We start from the raw sequence: 21,822 nt of genomic DNA on the forward strand, positions 1-21,822 counted from the left end.
CCTGTCTCATAGGTATACAAGGGTAGAGTAGTAAAATATTATACCTAGTTTCAGTGTTTGTCAATATGCGCGATCAGTCGTTGATCACGCTTGACTCTTCCTTTACTTGTAACAGACGCTCACATCAAGGAAAATCGACGCACAAAAGAGATGGGAAATTCCCGAACGATATGCCGCACTCCAGGAACTGTTGTGTGTTTAGAGCTCACAGAATTCTTTGCGTAAGCTTTCATATTCAACGATGGTGCATTTCATTTTCCCTGATGTCGCCACGATTGCTTCCTTGTCCTCATAAGAGCGCGCCAACGAAATAGCTGATGCAAGTGCACTGGTGCGTGCTGTAAATTATCTCAGATGCTAAAGTTGCGTTTCATCGACAAACGAAGAGGATAAAAGCAAACTTGAACATTGCTGCTACATTAGAAAGAAAGTTATGCTTTGGTAAAACCTTACGTGCATTCAATGCAGTCACTGTGTCATTGGTCACGGTGCGTCTTTTATTCTTATTTTCGTACCGGAGGTAAATGTTCTGGTTGCGCTACAGACACGAACAAACTTAATAGCGAACTTGTCACGTGCAAGGGAGCTACTCTTTAATTTCGCTTGCTATAATATTTCTTCTCTACGTTCTTCTTTTCTATAACAGAAAACTTGTTGAATTTTGGGAAGTTTGCATTAACGTGAGTCTTTTCCAGCAGACGTCCTACTCTTGTGGACACCACCAGCAAATTGAATATTCTGGAAGCTCGAATTAAGCGAGTTTGAACAAAGCGAATTTGCTGTATTTGTTCATTAATTTTGACATCGCTTTTACAAGCACGTTATAGGTACGAGACGAAAAGGGTAATTCAGATTTTAAATTGCGTGTGCAGACAAGTTTATTCTATAATCCTCTGCTATGAGACTTCTTTAAGAGAACTTTACTTCATGGTCTCATCTCTTGTCACCTTTGCTTCAACATCCCCTTTCATCACCTGCGCCTAAATAGGTACACCGTTAGCACTTTTCCTTTGCGAAATTTTCTATGCGAGGCGTTCCTTACGAAACCTTATGGCTAATTTCATTTCAAACGCGATATTCATGAGATGATGAGCCCTTGTAGCATCTTAGTCGTTGCCCGTACCAAAGTGAAATTACCACACTAACTGTTTCGTACGTCAGAGGCTGCTTTGAAGCGGAAAAGAAATTGCATCTCGGTGTTCTGAACGCTGGCGAGTATCACGCGCTCGTTTGTAGGCGGCGCAAAGACTGACCGCGCTCTTCACAACGCCCCTGGTAACCCAAACCCGGAAAGAAATTGCCACGCACCTCGCCCGGAGTCTCAAATATTTCCCAGAAACCCGCATGACGTATCGACTATTGCTAGCTCGGAATGATTAATATATCTTTACTGCTTGGCTTCACTGCGTCACCGGATATGAAGGCTGTGATGCCACTCAGCAGTGACGAACAGTGCATGCTTCCCTAATAATAATAATTATAATTGGTTCACAGGAAGGAAAAGACGCAGTAACTGTCTCACTTGTTTTCTGTGGACACCGCAACCGCGCCATAAGGGAAGGGAGGAAGATGGGAGTGAAGGTGGATAGAGAGAAAGAGGAGCCGTAGTGAAGGGCTTCGCAGTAATTTCGACCATCTGGGGATCTTTAACGTGCGCTGACATCGCACAGCACACGGACAGCTCTTCGTTTCGCCTCCATCGAAACGCAGCCGTCCCATCTTTGTGACGTTTTGTAATGCGCGGCCTATAAGCTTCACTTCGAGCCTCTAGAGACTAACTTTATTAAATTGGCATCGTATAGACAACCAGATAATCGTGTTAAGGCGCAATATTTTAATAACGCTTGGATTTCCAATATTACTGTACCGCCAACGACGGTGTCCTTGCATCAGCCATCACAGTCAGAGTGGTTCCGTGTGCATGAATGTGCCTTGTCGATGAGGGTTTCTGCCGCGTTGTTCCTACTTTGCTCACGTCATGATTTTTTTTTTTCAATGTTGATTTGAACTGGCCTTCAACATCTAGTTCGTGGTGCTATTTTTTATGTCGTTTGTTTTCGTAGGTCTTCTAGCAAAATGCGTGAGTAGGTCTGAGACCACACGCTTGCATTGAATAAATGCGCCATAAATCCCCAAAGTATAAAGTAGTCCCCCAAATTTGCCTCCCTTTTTTTGACCGCTAATTTGAAATACACTGGATCGCGACTTAGAAGTTGTAATAAAAGACTTGAAGCCAGCGTATCGAAAGTAAAGAGAACACAAAAGTACATTTAGGACAAACGGCTAGAAAACGACAACGAAATATGCATCGTCAACTAAAATTAACAGATAAGACGAAAGCTAACACATGGCCAGGGACTAAAAACTACTCCTTATGATTATTAATATCCTTTTGTTCAAGACACCGCTGAATGATTTGGAACGACTTCCTCAGCGTTAATTTCCTTTTATTGGCCTCCTTTTGAAGTCGATGTCGAACACTGGCTCAGTAATACCACCATAACTGTTCTTCCATAACGCTGCAATCTTTGTAGTTAGAGTACTGGGCTATCTTAAGTCGCTGGCTCGGTCACCGAACAATTAGACATTAGCGTCGGATTCAGCTCGTGCCCATGAAAACAGGAAAAACGTTTCTCGTGTGGATGGAGCATTTATTTATATACTATTATTTTCCGCTAGAGCAGCCGATGTGCTTTGGAGACAAAGATACTACTCTTCACCGCTCTACACGGAAAAAGAAATGTGAAGCCTTCCTACAAGAAGTACTTTGGACACTTTTCTGCGTCAATCAGGTGGGCGCAAGGTTATATCCTAATATGCTAATGAAGCGCGAACGCGCGTGCCGATGTACCTGACTTTTTGTTTGTTGAGGCTTTGATCTGGTCTTTTATTTTTTGTCGCTTACTTGTTCTTCGAACGCGTGTTCTGCATTTACGTTTGTCGAATGACGTCCATTATTAGGCCTCACAATTTACATGGCATTATATCCCATCGGTCCTGCGGACGCTTGACCGTCCAAGTACGGCACGTAGCAGGTGCAATCGATGTTTCAAGGTGAGGGAAGTATGCGGTAACGTAATCCTACTCGCTGGCAGCGAACCCGCAAGGAAACTACACGCGCTTGCTACGAATAACTGACTTGCTTTCTACGAAGAGCAGCCTTGCGTCGACTGTGCTTTGCACCGGCTGTGTTTTGAATGGCCATAATGAACAGTTTGTCAGTCGGACATCCCCACTGCTTTGGTCGAGAGGCTTTGGACCATAGATGTGTTGCATTGTGTTTCCCAGCTCGGTTCACTTAACAAAATGTATGGAGCATCGATTATGTATAGCGACGGAAAGCTTGGAGGTCAAAAGATCCAGCTGATGTTTTTAGGCCTCCAGTGATCAAGAATCCCGTTTATTGTAGTGTTGACTCAGTCGTCAAAGCGGCAAATTCAACATTGCCAGCGAAGAAGGAAATAAAAGAGGAAAGTCGTCGGAAAATGTTTTCCACTGCCCAGCGGACCTTTCCGTTCGGGATGGTGATATACAACGAATGACCTGAATAAACTTAGTTATGCGGCCTCGGCCCGCCAATGTTTCTGAAGCCGGAGAAAGCGGCGAAGCACTTTCAAATGGCCACGTACCTCGGAAACCACGGGAAAAAGTTTAAATGTATCCGGTAACGTATGCGATGGCATTGAGTGCGGTGTCTCCTTAGCTTTCCTCTGTTCTATGAGCAGCGCTTTATAGAGGAGAAAACCCTGGTGTGCCGTGCCAACTACTGCACAGTACTGTGCAAAACCCTAGAGCTTCTCCCTCTCAGATTAAAGCCTGCGTGTTACCCGTGTAACGTAGTATAGAGGCGTCTCTCTGAGTACCGTGTAATGTCGTTCATCGTTGATGGTGACACTTCCCCATGAGACACAGCACTGTGGAAAAGAAAGCTGCTGGGGTGACCTTTGGCGATAAAAGAATAAATTGGAGACAAAAGTAGTTTAGTGAAGAAACTCGACATAGTTGTGTCGCAGAAGAAATAATGAAAAATTAACATGCGTGAGACATGAATGCGGCGAGCAGGTAAGCGAGCAGAGGGAATTCGAAGAGAAGGCAAATGTAGCCTGTAAAAGGCGAAACATAGCTCGAGAGCAGACCTTAGGAAGTTTGTTCGGACAGCACGGCAGCAGCTAGCACTAAATGGCGACCGTTAGAAGAGGTTTTCATCTTGATGTGGTCGTAATACTGCTTCTGCTGATTACGATACGTGATGCGACCAAACATTGTCTTCACTATGATAGTAAATGGCGAGCAATCACGTTAAAACAAGAACTGACTCCAGAAATTGATGCTGGGTTACCGGAAGAGACGTGCCTGTATACGTTTGCATCATGGTTAACTTATCCATAGACATTATTTTGATAAAGCGTGCTTTTTTCATCTAGGTACCGGCCACTGCTGCTTCACAACGCAGTACGACGTCTACGCACCAATATTTCGGCACCGAACATCTAAGAGACTCCACTGAACTGACTTTAACAATAAAGTCAGAGATACCGCTATGTCTTCGTAATGGCTAAATCAGGTTTTCTAGCCTTCGATATAGTTAGTGGCAGAGCTAATGTCCTACTGCACTCTCCTATTGTACCGCGATGTCCCGCGCATCCTTTAGCCATAAAATAGAGGAGAGCGATAGCGGATAGTACTTAGTCGGCAGTGGAGCGGAATATGACCACCTAGCAAAACTGATCTCATTGATTCATTGTCTGAATTTTGGATCTATCACTCATGCGCGCAGACCGCCTTCTCTAATAGATAGAGGCATTGATGCGGCTAAAGTTTTCTTCCTACAGTCGCAAGGTTACCTATAAGTCCACACTGCTTAGGTCGCATAAATTTAATTAGAGTAACTATTGTGTGAGTCAACGCATCGGGAGCTAGATGTTAAGAAAAAATCGAAAGCGTATACGACCCGGCCACGAGATGTATACGTGCCCAATGAACCGTACTGATTTGAAGTTACCCTCAATGGGAGCAATGCAGAATGTTTTTTCTGTGCGTGCATCATTTTGCGAATGACACGTGGGAGTGCAAAGAACGTGTGCCGCACGTGCCCACTCCAAGAACGCGGCATCAACCGCAGTCGAGATTGGACATATCGCGAAGCAAGAGATCGCATTGATTGCGTGCAGTGGCACGAAGCTGATACTTTCGTTGTCGGCCAAATTTTTAAAGCTCGTGTAAGCATGCAGGCTTTTTTAGAGGCCGCTTGGGCCTTTATTCAAGGAATGTTCAGTATGTATTCAGTACCGCGTCCTCATTTCTTCTCATTTTGGAACATACTGCCTCCGATGCCTTGCTATCAACAATAATATCACAGGCTGGCAAAGACGACGTCTTCAGGAATTGCAACAAGACAAAGATGATAGCGAGAAAGAAGGGCACAGGGGCTGCATTGAAAATATCCGCTGTGCTCCTTCAGGGACTATAAAGTTTGATTAAAAGCATTTACGGGCTTGCGAATAGTTCCAAAGTGAGGGCTTGGTTCATGAGGTTTAAAGCCGAAATTCTTGCACGGTTTAATAAAATGTTGCCACTGAGGCTACGAGAGACGCCAATTACTTACTAGGCAATAGTTGTCTATTAGGGGTTATCTTAGGTTGCAGCTGGCAACCTGCATCATTACGTTTCAGTGTGCTGCACCCAACTTTAAAGAAGAGAGCCGAGGTAACCTCCTCCCCTCAAATCCTCACCGCACCGCCAAAAAATATTTTTTTATTTTTAAGGTACACCCGGTGTTTCGTACGCTGTGCGATACGTTTCCCAACTCCACTGCGACGCTCGTCGTTAACTCAAGATGGGTGTACGTTTCGCAGTCCAGACGCGTGCGCTTGTAGAAAGTGATAACGAATCCCGTCTAGCTGACACGCGCCACTGTTTCTTCTCTGCAGCTCGCATACGCCGAGGTGTCTCTCTCTCTCTCTCTCTCTCTCTCTCTCTCTCTCTCTCTCTCTCTCTCTCTCTCTCTCTCTCTCTCTCTCTCTCTCTCTGCGTATTTGTGTGTCTCTGCAAGGCTGCACAGTTCGGGTGCGTGCAGGAGCGTTTTCCTTGCTGGGCTCACTCTGTTACCCTCCCTGCGACACAGCGCGGATGTCACGGCAGCTTGCAAGCGCAGGCCATCGCCTCTTAGACCCTTGACACACCTCGGCCGCTTTCTACTTTTGGACGAAGCACGTGGCAGCTAAACGTGCCTCCCGGCGCAGTCGGCATTCCATAGCGTTTACTCGGATGCTTTACGTATCCTCGCGGTTTTTCACGTGCAGGTCGAAGACAGCAATATGAGGAGAATTAAGGACGTCGACCAAAAGCTAGAGCAGGAGTCTTGTCACGACGTAATACGAGGAGATTTCGCTGTGTATTTTTTGAGCAAGCGTTAATGAACTACCACTCCTGATATTGAATTACACAAAATAGGTTTTGGCAGATGTGATTGGGTGTTGTAAAACCGCCCCGATTGTATGGGGCATAATGATAATTGGAAGCCGTTCTCTCTGCCGTTCTAGTGTCGTAAACAGCAACTCCACCTGTTTGTATACAACGTGTACCATGGGCTTTTGTTACACACATCGCCTCCTACGGAGAACCTTTCATGAGTTATACCGCATATAGCAACGCACACCACCTGAAGGCTCCTCCTACAGCTTGCTGCGAAAAGGTGCAGCTTCACAAACCGAGTTTCACGCTATCAAGACCATGGTGTTAAAATGGTACCGCTTGAAAACCTATGCGTATAAAATATCCAGCCAATTCAACTCGGAGGCCTTAGCGGTTCGCATTTATCTTTGAAGGCTCGCTGACAGCGTTCAATTCACAAGGTCCTTTTCTAACTCATCTCCATTTCCTCCATGGTTTACCATTCTTAAAGTCGCAAACTTTTCCTGCGCTCGCGTTCCTTCAACTTCCGGCCCATTTTTATATCACACGGCTCGTGCGTCTCAAAAGCCAACCGCCACCAATCCAAGGCACCCTTTAGTGACCTTTCAATTTATTAGTTACTCGAGGGAGCTTGGACTAAAAAAAAAATATATCTACATCCTGAAGAAACATTTAGTTTCAAAATAATTTTTTTTTTTTTTTCCGACAAGGAAGTCTCTGACGATGCTTGCGCAGCTTCGGGTGCGTCTGAGTTAGCAGGGAGAGTTAAGCAAGGGCATTGCGCGGCACTTGAACGGGAGCCCCGAGCGAGAGGCATATATTGCCAACCGCCAAAGGATAGTGAAAGTGTCTATTTACCGTGCAAGGGCAACAGCCGCGGAGCACGCTCTTTGAGGAAGTTTGTGAGATAGTATCGAGGTCTGTTTTGCGTGGCGTAACGGCAGCCAGACGGAGCGCTGATAACGATTCGAGACGAAGTAATGTACCGTAGCGCATGCACTCAGTGGCCGCATGCCGTTCTCGCTTCGGATCGTTAGATAAGGCTCACAAACTTATACCTATACAGATTTAGTGAGTTTTTCTTTTTTTTTATGGATTGTCGGCGAACAAAAGTGGATTAAATACTAAAAAAAAAAAGAAAAGAAACAGGCGATAAATTTTTGTGTTGCAGAAAAGCGTGTCGCAAGGCGTTTGACTTTGACGTGCTCACATGTGAAGTTGAATTGGAATCACTTAAACGTAAAGTTTTGCTGCCAATCATCTTAAGTAGAATATCACCTGAAATACATTCAAATAATGGTAATAGTCGAACAAGCTTTGAGCCAATTGCAGTGTTCTTCTTGTTTGTTTCTCTTTTGATTATTATAGCAACGAAGTCGTGCCTCGCAATTGAGTTATTACTTGCGGCCCTGAAACAAGCTCGTCTAACTGCGGTAGCTCACTGCGCAGGGAGAAATGTGCACCGAGCGACACTATTAAAGACATAAAACGCCACAAAAAAAAACAAAAAACAAAACCAGAAGTGGTCGGCGATGCTGATGAAGGTGAAGTTCTTTTTAAATTGTGTACTTTCTCTGGTATGAATGTTTCATACCAACAATACACTTTTCTGATTAGATAGTCACGACACAAGCGAAAAACACGATCCAGTGGCTCCGACAACAGCCGCTTTTTTTGAAGGGATGGCAGTCCATCAAATTTTACGAAGTAATTTACCAACTCATGTGGACGAACCATAACGCTAGCAAAGTTTTGAGTTCTCCCAAATGAAGAGCTCTGAGTTTCTTTTGTCATCCTGAGCTGATCTTTTACCTCACTACTGTAGATAATTTTGTTTAAAATTTTAAATATTATGAACAAGATTCGCATTGTGAAACCGGCTACTCCCTGTCCACAACTGTATCCATATATAGCACTGGTCCCTGATAGATCGGCAACGCGCCACCAAGAAATTTACGTCGTGCTGATGGGGAACAAGCTTCTCCTGCTGCACCTCTGCGCTATTTAAATAATTTGTGTCGACAGCCGCGTTCTGCTTCGTCCGACGACACGTCGCACAGGAACTTAGTGATTTCCCGTTCATAAGACCTATAATCAATACATTACATTGGAACACTCACCCGCTTGTTGGTCATGAGGAATGCAGGCAGCATGTGGTCGAACAGAGAGGTGTCGTTGACCAGCTTGATGTACATGTTGCAGTACTGGCCGCTTACTTGCACGTGTCCAAACTGGTCGTGCACAACCGTTTCTACGCATTCGTCGTAGGCGCCGATGTCCGAGATGGTGCCCTGGAACAGGCCCGTCGGGTACTTGCCGCTTGCGTCAATCACTACGTAGAAAAGGTGACAGAAATGAATAAGGAAATATGTCACTGAAAAACGGGTGTTTCCCCCTTTCGGTGAGAGAAAACTTACAAAATAACCAACATAGACTAGCGAAAGTTATGGTCTAGGAGCAGTTTGTCACGGCAGCGTTACCGTCGTGGTCCAGAAGTGCATTGTTGCATGAACTTAGACGTATTACCTTGTGCCTTATACCATAACTACACGATTCACTGACTTCATCGCAATAATTAAGGTAATATCTACTCCCAAATATCAAAGAGTATACTTCTGAACAACACACTCAGCTGCAAGGGAATTTGCTCTTAATAACTTTAACAAAAGAGCTCCCAAGAAAGCGGCAAAGAAATGCAGTAAAAAAAAAAAAATGCAAGGTCAGTTTTAATGCTCAATTCAAAGAGCAAGCAAACTGGAATCTTTCCGTGGTACACAGCGTGCAGTGTGCTTGTGCTATACACATGAAAGCATCTCGGTTTCGAACATATTGGGAACACGTCTTATGTTCGCATTACTGTAATGATGACAAGACCTCGATGCAAGCCTATTTACTATAACCACTTCGTGCTATTGGTTTTGCTCGAAGGCTTCTAAGCAGAAACGGAAAAAAAAATTCCACGGAAGAAGACATCTTCAGAATCGATGGTTTGCACTCACACCACCCATCTTTTTCATGCAAGAAATTCATGATTTATTTTCCACTCCAACGACATGTAAAGAAACTATAGCACTGAAAAATAAAAGTGCCTTATGGTTGCTTAATAATTACCACCTTGACCTGGAAACTCTCAGAGAGGCGGTAGTGCCGCATCTCAGCTCCACAACGTCACCGCTGACAATGGCGTTCACGAGCACGCTCACATTATTACATCACTTGACCATTCTGCCCTTAGAACCGGTCGGCAGATTACGGAATTTAGACCAGCTTGTATGCAAAAGACTAACCATCGTGTGACGCAGGACTTAACTCATTGCTTAATTAAAGAGCCCGCTCACACACTGTTAGGGGCCGGTTAAGACACCTTTCGCCCGGCCTGCGGTAAGCCATTAAGAAAAAGGCGGAACTGCGATCGTTCAAGCACGATCTTGAGCTTCTGGCTGGCAATCGTCGACGCACATAACTTAAAGTGCAAAGTATATATCCGGTGATTTCGTATGCACATAGCGCTCTTGAGCTAGTGTATTTTCTTTTAATTTTTATGGCGGTTCAGAGAATTTGTGGTTGCGAGGCGGAAATGCATGCGACGACAGTCAATACGTGCTCTGAAGTAAGATCAAGGAAAGTGGTGAATCTTTAAAGCTGGATAATTTCTGAGTTTGTCCACATATAGTTATAGAGTGTAAAGAAAACTAAAACAAATATATTCCACCACCACTCTTATATAGTATATAGCAATAAAGGCTAGCAATGTTATCAGCACATATGTTCTGAACCTATCATCCATTCCCCCCCTCCCCCCCCCCCCCCCCCTCCACCCCCCCTTACCTGAAAAGCTATAAAAACAATGCGGGGTATCCAAGAAAATTTATGCTACGTCATCAGTTTTCTCTTTCCGTATTCTGTTAGACACTCTATTCCCCCAGTGCAGGGTAGCCAACCGGAACACTCTTCTGGTTGACCTCCTTGCCTTCCTTCTTCCTCTTTCGTTCTTACATTGTAATCGTGTGCTGACATTAAAGATAGATCTTGAGTCTTTCTGCATCCACCGTGCTGCCCGCGGCACGGTTATACAAAGCTCCCTACAGCAAGGTCAAGCACATGAGCCCAACCCATATATCTAGTCACCGTTATACCTGCGTGGCAACCGACTAAACGGAATGTAACAGCGTAACAGAGAGTCTGTCCTTCGTACCCAGGAAACTCGTGTCACACACGGCGAGCCGCGGAGATAGTCAGATATAGAGTCGGGCCGCCAGAGTTCTCAGTTATAATTGTACCTGCAGTTTTATCTGCGCCCGAAACTTATTTCGAACGCCCACTCACTGCGAGACGGTAGAGCAACACTCACCGCTGTGATTTACGTGCTGCTGATTTCCTTTCTTGACCGCTAAAAATGGCGAAACAGCAATAATTTTCGATTTGATCTTTCCCATTGTAGCAGATCATTTCTCTCCAGGCTACCTTCCCTCGCCTCATCATATACCCAGGATTAACCTTCCAACGATTAAAAAAAAAAAAAAAAAAGTTTCTATTTCAAACACTCGCTCTTGTCAACCAAACATGTTATTTCGACTGCTGCGAAACCGATACCCTTCGGTGGCCAGGAACTGTTGCGCGGCCTCCGTCGAGAGGAAAGCAGCCGGGGAACTGGTATTTCGATCAAGAAGCTTCCGTCGCCTGGCGTTAGACGTATAAAAGACGACCGTTAATACCCTGCAGATAGGGCCCCTTAGCGGCCTTCGCCGTCCGGCGGCGATCGCAGTTGAATGCGGAAATGGCAGCAACAAAAGGGGGACAAACTGCGAGGGATGGGCATTTCGCTTCGTTTTTTTCTTCTTTATTTTTTTTGTTTGCCGTCACATCTCTTGCGTCGTTTGGCCTCACAACAGTACAGCCTGGCGCGTGCGTGACTGAGTATACGCATTCGAGGAAACGCAGATTATGATGTTTATGCGCCGCCGAACTGCTCGTCTCAACCTCTGCAGACGCACCTATGGAAAGCTTCCGATGCGCTCATGCCCCCGAAGAAGTCGTTTAGCGCTCATATTAGCAGGAATGATCGTCATCATTTCACATCATGAAAGCACCAGTAGCCTTCAATTCTCCGTCGAACCTATTTTATGCTTCTTTTTTTCGGTCTCCTTGTCATCGAGAGAAATTTTAATTTCTGTTATAAAACGGCTGTGATTAAGAAAAAAAAATTAGAAGGGTTCAACGCTGATGAACCGAATATGAAGCGAAAGCATTAGCTGCAGGTGACCGAGCGTGCTTCTTCTTCTTCTTCTTCTTCCTCCTCCTCCTCCTCCTCCTCCTCCTCCTCCTCCTCCTCCTCCTCCTCCTCCTCCTCCTCCTCCTCCTCCTCCTCCTCCTCCTCCTCCTCCTCCTCCTCCTCCTCATTCTTCTTCTTCTGTTAGGCGCAGCGCCGGCTCGGGGGCTACGGACACAGACACGGACACGGCACACGGCGACGAGCGGTTAGAACTGGCGTAGCATTGCTTTCGCAATAAAAGAAACTCGAGATCCAACCCGAGATCCGCGCAATGCTTTAGCAAGGCATCGCTTCACGGGGGCACTGCCATGCATCAGCGGTTCAGGAATCATTGCATGTTCCAATAAAGAATAAGAATCTGCACTAAAACGTGGCTTTTACTATTTCGCGTCACAACTGGCTCCAGCACAACTCTCATTACCGAAATGTTCAAAGCTGCTCGGACGTTGGAACTCTGATTTTCACTGGCGTACGTCTTGACCATCGTATACGCTTCACAGTCATGACTGCCGGATACACACGCGCAACTGACCAAAAAACCATTATTTCGTACAGTGAGACTAGAGGATTGGCAATGTTTTAGAGCAATGCGTCCGTTTCCTCTGGAGCTAGAAACTTTTGTTTTTCGGCAGACTTGCTCTAACCTTAACGACGCCATCAGAAAGAAGAAAATGTTCAAATAAAAAATCGATGCAAGATATCAGCACCAAGGACTACTGGTCGGTATGTTAAGGTTATCTAGAGGTTTCAGTGAAAGTTCCCAGAGCAAACTGCTCAAAGCTATGATATTCCAGATGCTATCAAAGACAGCGATTACTTAATCGAAAATAAGCGGGACAAGGTCATGGCTCTCGTTGCCTGCAGGTAAGGAGTGTTCACAAACAGTTTAGAGAAAGCAAAACTCAGGAACCTCTGTCTTCCTCCTAAACGCAGCCAATGAAATGAGCATCCGGAAGGAAAAACTGTTAGACGGCAACCAACGTAGTATCGGGCAAAATCGTACAAATTGCGATCGTCTTCCATCTACATTCAAGGGCTTTCAGACTTAAATTTGGGGGTGGGTTAAAACTATTCTGAACATGGGCCAACTCAGTTTAGAATTGCTGAAAGTAAGGTCTAGGGATGCGTAGCCATGTCCATCACTTAAAACATTTCTTTAAAGCACCTTAGAGAGAGAGAGAGAGAGAGAGAACATAACATAATAGAATAGAATAGAATAGAATAGAATGGAAAGGCAGGGAGATGCTAATTAGGCGATGCATAGTAGGCTACCCTACGTGTGGGGAGGGGAACAAAGAGAGAAAAAGGAAAGAAGAGCGCCAACGAAAGGAGTCTGTTACATGTCCGGAGATCCATACTAAAAGGCGGTAGAGAGAGCACACGTTAAGTCTTGAACTAAACCCCGTGCCCTTTAAAAACTTAAGAGGGCAATGCGAAATAGATGTGGTTTGGATTATTGTGCATAGGGGAAAGTTGATGAAAAAGACCTGGAAAAAGAGAGGAAGAGTGGCAGTAAAAGAGCAACAACACGACAACGCGCAGGGTGATCGGCTGTGGCGATAGCTACGATAATAAAGAAAAAGAAAAAAAAAAGGGGGGGGGGGATGGCTACGAGGCTCCGTACTCGTTTCCCCCGAGAAATTCATGGGTTGGAATCAGCTCTGCTCTGTCATTTTTTTACACCTTGCTCGGCAGAGGCTCCACAAAAGATTCAATCCCGAGTTTGACTGCGTTAAGTAGAGCTTTCTGACTACCAATGGCTCCCAATTTGAAAGATGCATGATTCCGAGGAAATGTTTGCCCCGAAAATAGACAGAAAACGGAAACAGTTTTAGACACTAAGGAATTACCAACTTCCAGTCTTCTAATTCCGTTCATTAAAATGTATTGTGAAAGCGATTCATACTTAAGGACACTTATTAAATGTAGAGTCAATGCAGGGCAAAACCCTCCGAATGGAGCGGCCTTTCCAATACCCACTAGGGAATCGGAACAAGTTGCGGTACATCATTTTCAGTGTGAGAGGAGCAAGGCGCTTCAGTTTTGGTTGTTGATGATGATAATGACTGCGATGATGATGACGCTGTTGTTTTTGCTTTGTGCTGTTATGGCCAAATCTTCAAGGAAATTCGGCTTCTAACGGCGCACACGATGGTCTGTTGTCCCTCATGGTACATTTTTTTCTTTTCTTTTTTTGAAGAAACTGTACCTATCGCGCACTATTCGTTTTGTGACCTGTTCTGCCAATTGGTATAGGTGTTATCCGGGCTTACATAGCTGCGATAAGATGTACTGTTTCCTAACGCAACCTGCAGGGAAGGTAAGAACAAACGCAACTTGGGCACCCGGGTTCTTGCGGGAAGTACGCCGACTGTGCTCTTGACTCTTTAAAATGAGCTGTATCAACTTCGGGATCAGTAAACCCGGTTGCCGAGGGACACCCTTGCCATGCTTTAGTGGCTTGCATTCCGGCAATTACATTTCAGTGACTGACTGCGCACCACTGCGACATTTCCCGCAAATTATAGTGTATAACTTCAGTGGTGACTACACATGTGCACGTTCCCATGTCTTTTTTTTTATTATTCTATTGCGAGCTGCGGTAGCTGGAAACCGAAATGCACTAGCAGCATACAGTGAGAACTGCACTACGTTTTCTCGTCGGATCAGCGCTTCTAATTCCGCAAAGAAAAAAAAAGAAATGAAAAGATACTAAAGAAGCACGAGCGTGACCTAATAAAGACTGCTAGTCTTCTTTGATTCTTTGAACTGCATACGACCGTTTGAGTAACTAACTGGCAACGACGTGATACTCTCTTGACCCTGCATGTTGCGAACGTTGGTGAAATTAAAGAGCGTGATACTACAGCCTTGTTGTTGTGACCTCACGCTACTTACAGACGTCATCCCATGCTGTACAGTAGCAAGGCCTCTGTCTAATAATCGTCCGCGTCGCGCAGACAGCGTTGCTATCAGCGCGTTAGAAATAGAAAGGCTGAAATCAAACGCGCACCTCTTCCGGGGGGTGAACGGGCCTTTTACGTGTTACTTTACCATTAGAAAAACCAACAACAATATCATGTGATCAAAACTCCTGGGGGTGGAAGGAAATTGAGAAACGTATGGAAGAGGGAGGAAAATGAAAACAAAGAAAAGCAGCTTGCACGAATCATATCTCGATCTCCTTGAGTACGGAAACGAGGGCGCGCGGTGAGCCGAACCTTTTTTTGTACCGAATTGACGGAGCCGTGTGGTAGTACTGCGTCTTATTTGCTGCCCGCTATCTTACCGAGTGCCAGCGCTTTTTATGCTATCTGGCGATACATCTTGCAGTACTTTCTACGACGCCCTCTAGTCGAGCCTCTGGTGTCGACGTATATGCGATACGCGATCAAGTGTTCAGGCTTGACGAGCTCGAGATGGCGTACACGTAAAAGAACGCCGTCGCTTTTGACGTACTGCAAGCACGTGTAATCAACAACATTGGTGGAGGTGGAACAGCTTATACTTGCCCCTTTTTTTAGCCCCTCAAGCCCCCAATACTCCTGACTTTACAACCCCATATTTGCTCTGGTTTTAGGCACCAGAGGTTCCCGGAATGACGGACTGGCAGCATATCTGCGAGTGGCCATATTTGTATGTGATTAACCTTCCCAGTCAGTGCTCGTCTTGGCCGAGAGGCACCACAAACGCAGCTGCGCAAATACGGTTCGCGAATTGTCCTAATGACGCGGCAAGCATGCTTCCCGATTTGTTGAATTCCGAGATGCGAGAGAAAAAATAACCCTCATTTGCTTCGGATTCTTTGATGCAGCATTTTTGTTTCCAGGACTCAAGAGCGCGTTCTATGTATAGGCGCCGTAAGTCGACATTTGTTTCACCTGAGTGCCGCTACATACTGCCATTTTGTGACGTGGACGACTTCGCGCCAGCATTCGCCCATGCAGCCCATGTTTTGCTCAAGAAAGCGGGGAAAGAAGAAAAAACCTTCTTGACGTATGTTCGTATATTTCTCATAGCGGCAAGGAAAACACATGGAGTGGAATGCTTTCGACGGTAGGGAACCCCTTCCGTTCCAAGCCGTTGAATAGCCTGCCGTTCCACTTGGTAAGCACCGGGGCTTGGATGAGATGAATGGGCAGCACCTGTACGCTGACTGAGTGCCGCTAAACACATGCGCACGAAACGGCATCTCCGGCGCTACGCAGTTGCCGGTGATCTGGCGAGGTGAGGAGTTGTAGCAGTTTAGGACTACGTAAGAGAGCTACATAAGATGTTAAGTGCTCAGGCAGCCGTCTGCAGGCCGACGTCTTATAGTCTGGTGGCTTGCAAGCCAAATGGTGAGAAACTGGCTCAAACCGGATTGCATGTCCTTCACCCATCCCAGTACTTCTCTGTCAGAACAGGTACATGCCGAAACACGGAACGCTAGAAGGACGAGCGGCAATTTGACCCAGCCAGCTCGCATAATAAAGGTCACGTAGAGTTCTAAATGTAGTTTGACATGCACAGAGAAAATCTCACACTGCTAATTCTTAGGCGATCAGCAGTTTGAATGCAGACAATGAATAGACCAGAGACAGCCCTGCCATTACTGTTATGTATGGTGCCTCGTTCACAAAGAAACATGTGGCCTTGCATTCATGGCTTGCATTTCTAAGAGGTTCCCATATGGCATAACGAGAATTTAAATGACTAAGCGATGCTTATTACAATGGAGCTAGCGGGAAATTATTTCGGGGTTGCTTTAAGTTGTTACGCTAGTTCTACAGGTATTTTTTGCACTTGTCGGCACCGAAAGGTTTGCTTTGGTTTATGGAGTTTCATTTCTCAAAGAGACTCAGGGCTATGAGAGATGCCGTAGCGGAAGGATCCGAAAATTCCGACGACATGGGATTCTATGACGTGCACTAGCAGCGCACAGCACACGGGCGCTTTTAGCAGCCTAGCTTTTAGCCTCCATTGAAAAGCGGCCGCCGCGGAAGGGGTTCGATCTCGCATCCTTAGGCCCAGCAGTTCAGCGCCATAACCACCGGTGTCGCAGCGGCGGGGCTTGCCCGGAAAGACCTTCGTGCAGACGGAAATAATCTCGTTAGAATAGCAACTCATATTGAAGAACTGTCCCTCATGAGAACTGACATGTTTTATCGCGAGATCGTAAAGAATTTGGGACTGGAAGGCAAGCTCGCATTTTATCGCATACATTTATACACACTGACTTGGACTTCCCGCATTATAGTGCACTTTTGGCAGCAGTGGCTAAGGGCTGCCCAGTCAAGCGGTAAGAGGACGCGGAAGAAATCAGCAAAGCTTTGATAAATCCTTGGCATGAGCTACTAATTTTTATCGAGGCTTTCTTTCCAACAATACACCGATTATATAAAAGTTCTTTTCTGCGTGGTCCATAAAGTACGGGCGACAAAGTTCATCGAAGAGTGGTGTTTTACGAATCGCCGTGACAGCGCTAAAGCAAGAATTCTATGAAATAATCCGTTTGTGAAACTGCTGTAATAAGCAGCCGATTTTGAAAGAAACTAATAACAGCTCTCACGTCAAGCCAAAATTTGGCATGTAAATTTGTTTCTATTTAGTTTAAATCCTCATTTCAGCAAACTACTGATGCTAATGGCACTGTGTTATCTTTGATTTCGACGCGGCCTAATTAATAATACAGCGTTTGCGACGCAGGATACAGATGCGATGACAACAAAGAAGCGTTTCCGGCGAACATGAACCTACATAGTTCCTTCATGTCTTTAGTGTCCATTATTAGCCGTGCGTGTTTCTGTGCTTTAGTTACAGTCAAAAGAGCTTATTTTGTTCCTGCCGTCCGAATCGGAAAACGCCTTCTACGCAGGGAAGGGACTGAAGAAAAAGCATACCTCACCCGTGCTGCTTCTAACCGCACGGCATTGGGCAAACAGCCTTTCCTTTTGCATTCTGATGTTATATCGGTCGGTTCATCACCGTGGCAGTAATTTTATCGGCATACCAATAATTACACCTACATTTTTGTTCTTTGGCGAGAACCATCGCAGGTACCTTCAATAGCTTCAGAAGAAGGTACACTTTCTTAATTGTAATGTCTCATGTCAACAACCAACAACCATGCCAAAAGTCAACAACTGCGTCCGCGACAACCATGGCATTCGACTCTGTAAGACACTTACATCTCACGGCCCATGGCTCCAGGTTTCGCATATCCCGCATGAACCTCAGCATACCAATGGTGCACTCTGGCGATATCTCTGTCCTCATGAGCCGACGCATCAGTGGCGAGCCCTCCGCCGACCGCATGGCTTCCGCGATCAATCTCCGGGCTCGATCCATCATGTTGGGCGCTCGAGTCGTCGTGGTCGTCGACGTCGTGGTCAAGTCCCAGGTTGCCGCTGCTGGGCCGACATCGGCTCTCGGCGTTACCGCGCTACCGATCTCTTCAGCAGCTGGCACATCCGTGTCAATGTTGGCAGCCCGTGCAAAGTGTCCGCACGAGATCAATGCCGAAGCGATCACGATAATCATGAAGCGGTAAGCGCAGCCCTGACGTGATAATCCCATTTTCGCAGGTTCCCTTTGCGATATGGGTGTATGTTCACACACTATGCTCCAATGGCGCCGTAAGATCAGCCTTCTTGTCCTTGTCCGTGAATATCTTCAAAATCCTCTTGACATCTGACCGGAGTCCACAACTGCTTCGCGGGAAATCCGATGGCTTTCGAACAGTGCGAGATGAAATTCGCGCCGGTCGGAGACTTCGATTGTCTGCGAGAGTTCGCGGAGATGGGAACGCACTGGGGATGACGGGGAAGGGCAGAGCGCGCCCGCTTGCTTTTCAGCAGTCCGACGATGACGATCGGAGTCTCGTCCTCGCTTCGAGCAAGTTGAATACACCACTGAACGAGCTCGACATTCAAAGTGCTCGAACTGTTTCAAATCCTGAAATCTCGATGCCGTGGACTCCCCACAGGTACACACGCTGTTCGAAGTGACTCCTTCTTCAGTTGGCTTTCTGCGATTTTTTCCCGTTCTTCGCTGTGGCTTTTGTTCCTGCGTCTTCCAAGCTCAGCTGATCTTCTCCAGCGTCCTTCCTGAATTCTTTTTTCACTAACAAAAATGGGCCGCCACCTCCACTCGCCAAAAAGCGCCCACTGAATCCTCTTCTGAAATGCGCGTGCGTTTTAAGCCAATTTCCTCCTCTCTGAAAACTTTTACTCGGCAGCTGAAAGCGGGGGGACGCAATCTACCTTGTACGCACGCTGTGACTCGTTCTCTCTCTCTTCAGTTTCGCTTTGTTGTGCGTTTTTTCTTTTATGATAATAGGGGCTCCAGCCTCTGTGTTTACGCGCTCTTGTTACTCTCCTTCTCCTTTACCTGGCCTTCTAGCTTTCCCCAAACCCTCAACTCACTTTTTTTTAGCGATGTGATTGCTTCGTCAGCTTCGTTCCGTTATGCTCCGGATTAGCCATCTACTTGCGTCATATAGTGGCGAGAAGATCTTCATAAAGCCTACTCCTCTCCATAGATCCAGCCAGTCCGAGCGAGGGTTACGGAGCGATGGCAGAAAGAGAGAAAAGGAGGAGGAGGAGGTGGTGGTTCGTGAGGACGCCCCTGGCGCGGTGGCGAGCGCTCGGTTTGTGGGCGGCACCCTCACTGCGACCGACGCCGGCCAGCACTGGCCTTGGCGCGATTTAGGCTGCGTCCGAGAACATCGCGCGCACTACTGAGACTGCAGCTCAGAATAAAATAAAAATAAGGAAATAAACATGACGGCAAAAGAGAGATAATATAATTTAAAATGAAATAAAATAACAATTTTTTTTTTCATTAACACTTGACAGCCCAGCGCTTGTAATAGCAAATAGATGTTCCAAAACGACCACTGTGGTGGACGAAAAGGAGGGAAAGAGTAAAACAGGAAGATGCAAATCAAGAATCGTGGCAGTAGTGAGTGAATTAATTAATGAATCAAGGAAGGAAGGAAGGAAGGAAGGAAGGAAGGAAGGAAGGAAGGAAGGAAGGAAGGAAGGAAGGAAGGAAGGAAGGAAGGAAGGAAGGAAGGAAGGAAGGAAGAAGGATTAAAAAAATGATATTTATTGTCTCAGGGGTATCTGATGCAGGATTTGTCTACGTAATTACCTAACGCCATCAGAAGCATGCTCACGTTATTTTATTTATCACTGCATTACCTAACACTCCTGCACATTGCATTGAAAGAAAGAAAGAAAGAAAGAAAGAAAGAAAGAAAGAAAGAAAGAAAGAAAGAAAGAAAGAAAGAAAGAAAGAAAGAAAGAAAGAAAGAAAGAAAGAAAGAAAGAAAGAAGCCTCACTGGATTTCAGTAACAGCGGCGGGTATCTTCGTTTCAAGGTATACTGAAGTATACTGGCCAAGAGAAAGATAACCACCTTAAAAAAGTCCCAGCCAAGTGAAATCAAATGAGGGATGTTGGGAGTAGCGTAGCGTAGTCTTCAATATTTTATTCCTATCCAAGTTTAACTATTGCGTTTAAATTATTAGCAACTTTTTAAATGATTGACATAAAGTACAAACTGTCAAGTCACAAGTTGCAATGCTTTTTCGTATCAGTGAGATTACTGCATCAAGGTAGCACTTACGTAGGCGTATACCTACAGGGTTTACAATAAAGCTACCACGTGGCTAGTTGCTGGTGTACGGTCTCGACAAAAGCAGAGTTTATTTTCCCGAGACGCACATTGAGGGGGGGGGGGGGGGGGGACCCTGAAGAAGCACCGCTAGTAAGAAAAAAAAATTACTTTACGTAGACGGTACTTTGTTGCAAACATTTCAGTCAACTGTTTTTCGATACCGTTTAGAATTTCTGCACTGTCTTTGCTGCTCAAACCTGTTATTAAAAAAAATATATATATATCTAATAGCGCTTGTCCCTGTTCTGCTTCGTCCCGACATTGGTGAACGTAGATCAAGATAAACTAGCTAATTACTTTTTATTAGTTAAATAACTTTGCAGACCAAAAAATACTCTAGACTAGGCCACGAGGCGCTCAGCTCCCTTCTGTCGGTCGCACTTTGCTGCGACAGTCATTCTGTTTTTAAACTTGCATGGTTACTGTTACCAGGAGCACGTGGTGTGTTTTCTACCACTAGCACCACATCAATGCGAAATCCAAACTTCCAACGATCTTGCCAAAGTTTTGAAATACTTCCTGAGATAGGCCCCTTCCTGATAAGCCGACTACTACACTGCTACTATTCTGCTATTCTATTATTACTATTGCTACTGCCACTTCGTCGAACCGAAACCCACGAACAGGCACTCAACAGCTCCCGTTGTAAAGAAAGAAAGAAAGAAAGAAAGAAAGAAAGAAAGAAAGAAAGAAAGAAAGAAAGAAAGAGAAGCGAAGAGAAGAGGAAGGATGGAAGGAAAACGTCATGAGACATCTGCACGCTGGCGCCAACATACGCGGAACCGATTGCATCGGTTGGAATGTCCAACGCGGGAGCTACCTGTGAAGCAGCTCATGCGTCACAATTCCTCCCTCTCCCAACGCCGGCCCTCTCCCAGGAACTTGGTGGCTGACCTCGCAAGTTCGTCCGGCCGTTTGCCGGCGCCCCTCAGCACGTGTCCTCCCCTTCCGCCGGGAGAGCGAGTGTTTACCTCATAAGTAACGCCGCTCACGGATCAGGCAGGCGGTCTGGACCGCTATGATGCTGCGATGTGCCGCATCTCTAGCTCCGTTCGTCGTGACACACCGCTTAGCGCTGTTATCTTGTCAACTATTAAAATAGTAGTGTAAGAAACTGACTGTGACCGAGGCGACCGATTACCGATCTCACATAGCGCAGTGAGGGAGAATTGTGATGGCTCAGCTTCCCACAGGCCATAGCAGCCGTTAGCTACGTCAGCAAAACTGCGCTTGGATTCTTGATCCTATGATATCGAGATAACAAGAGAATCGAGATGACATCGGCGAGGCCATTACGAGCCCCGGGGAAAGTTCTGTCTTTCTATATTTAACTTCAGTGTGCGAGATAACTGCGAGGAGTATCGTATTAATCTACGATTTGACAAAGCGCATCAACAACTTTCAATGCAACTGAACCTCACATGCGTTGCTTCTATCTCGTAATCAAGACCTTGCAATCGTTACAATATAAT

The 21,822-nt window shown here is 45.8% G+C and overlaps 1 protein-coding gene across 1 annotated transcript in view; it reads right to left on the reverse strand.

Moving 5' to 3' along the window:
• LOC146185998 (nose resistant to fluoxetine protein 6-like) overlaps positions 1-18,244 on the reverse strand; it is a 31,838-nt gene extending 13,594 nt beyond the window's left edge. Inside the window, exons 1-2 of the mRNA XM_084607965.1 lie at positions 17,857-18,244; positions 8,535-8,746 (exon numbers count right to left, since the gene is read on the reverse strand). Coding sequence (XP_084464091.1) covers positions 8,535-8,746; positions 17,857-18,244 — 600 coding nt within the window. The remainder of the gene's footprint in view (positions 1-8,534; positions 8,747-17,856) is intronic.
• Positions 18,245-21,822: the final 3,578 nt, after the last annotated feature.

The sequence above is a fragment of the Amblyomma maculatum genome, chromosome 6, assembly GCF_055883805.1.
Source record: "Amblyomma maculatum isolate TAMU_Amacu chromosome 6, ASM5588380v1, whole genome shotgun sequence".
Classification (NCBI taxonomy): Eukaryota; Metazoa; Arthropoda; class Arachnida; order Ixodida; family Ixodidae; genus Amblyomma; species Amblyomma maculatum.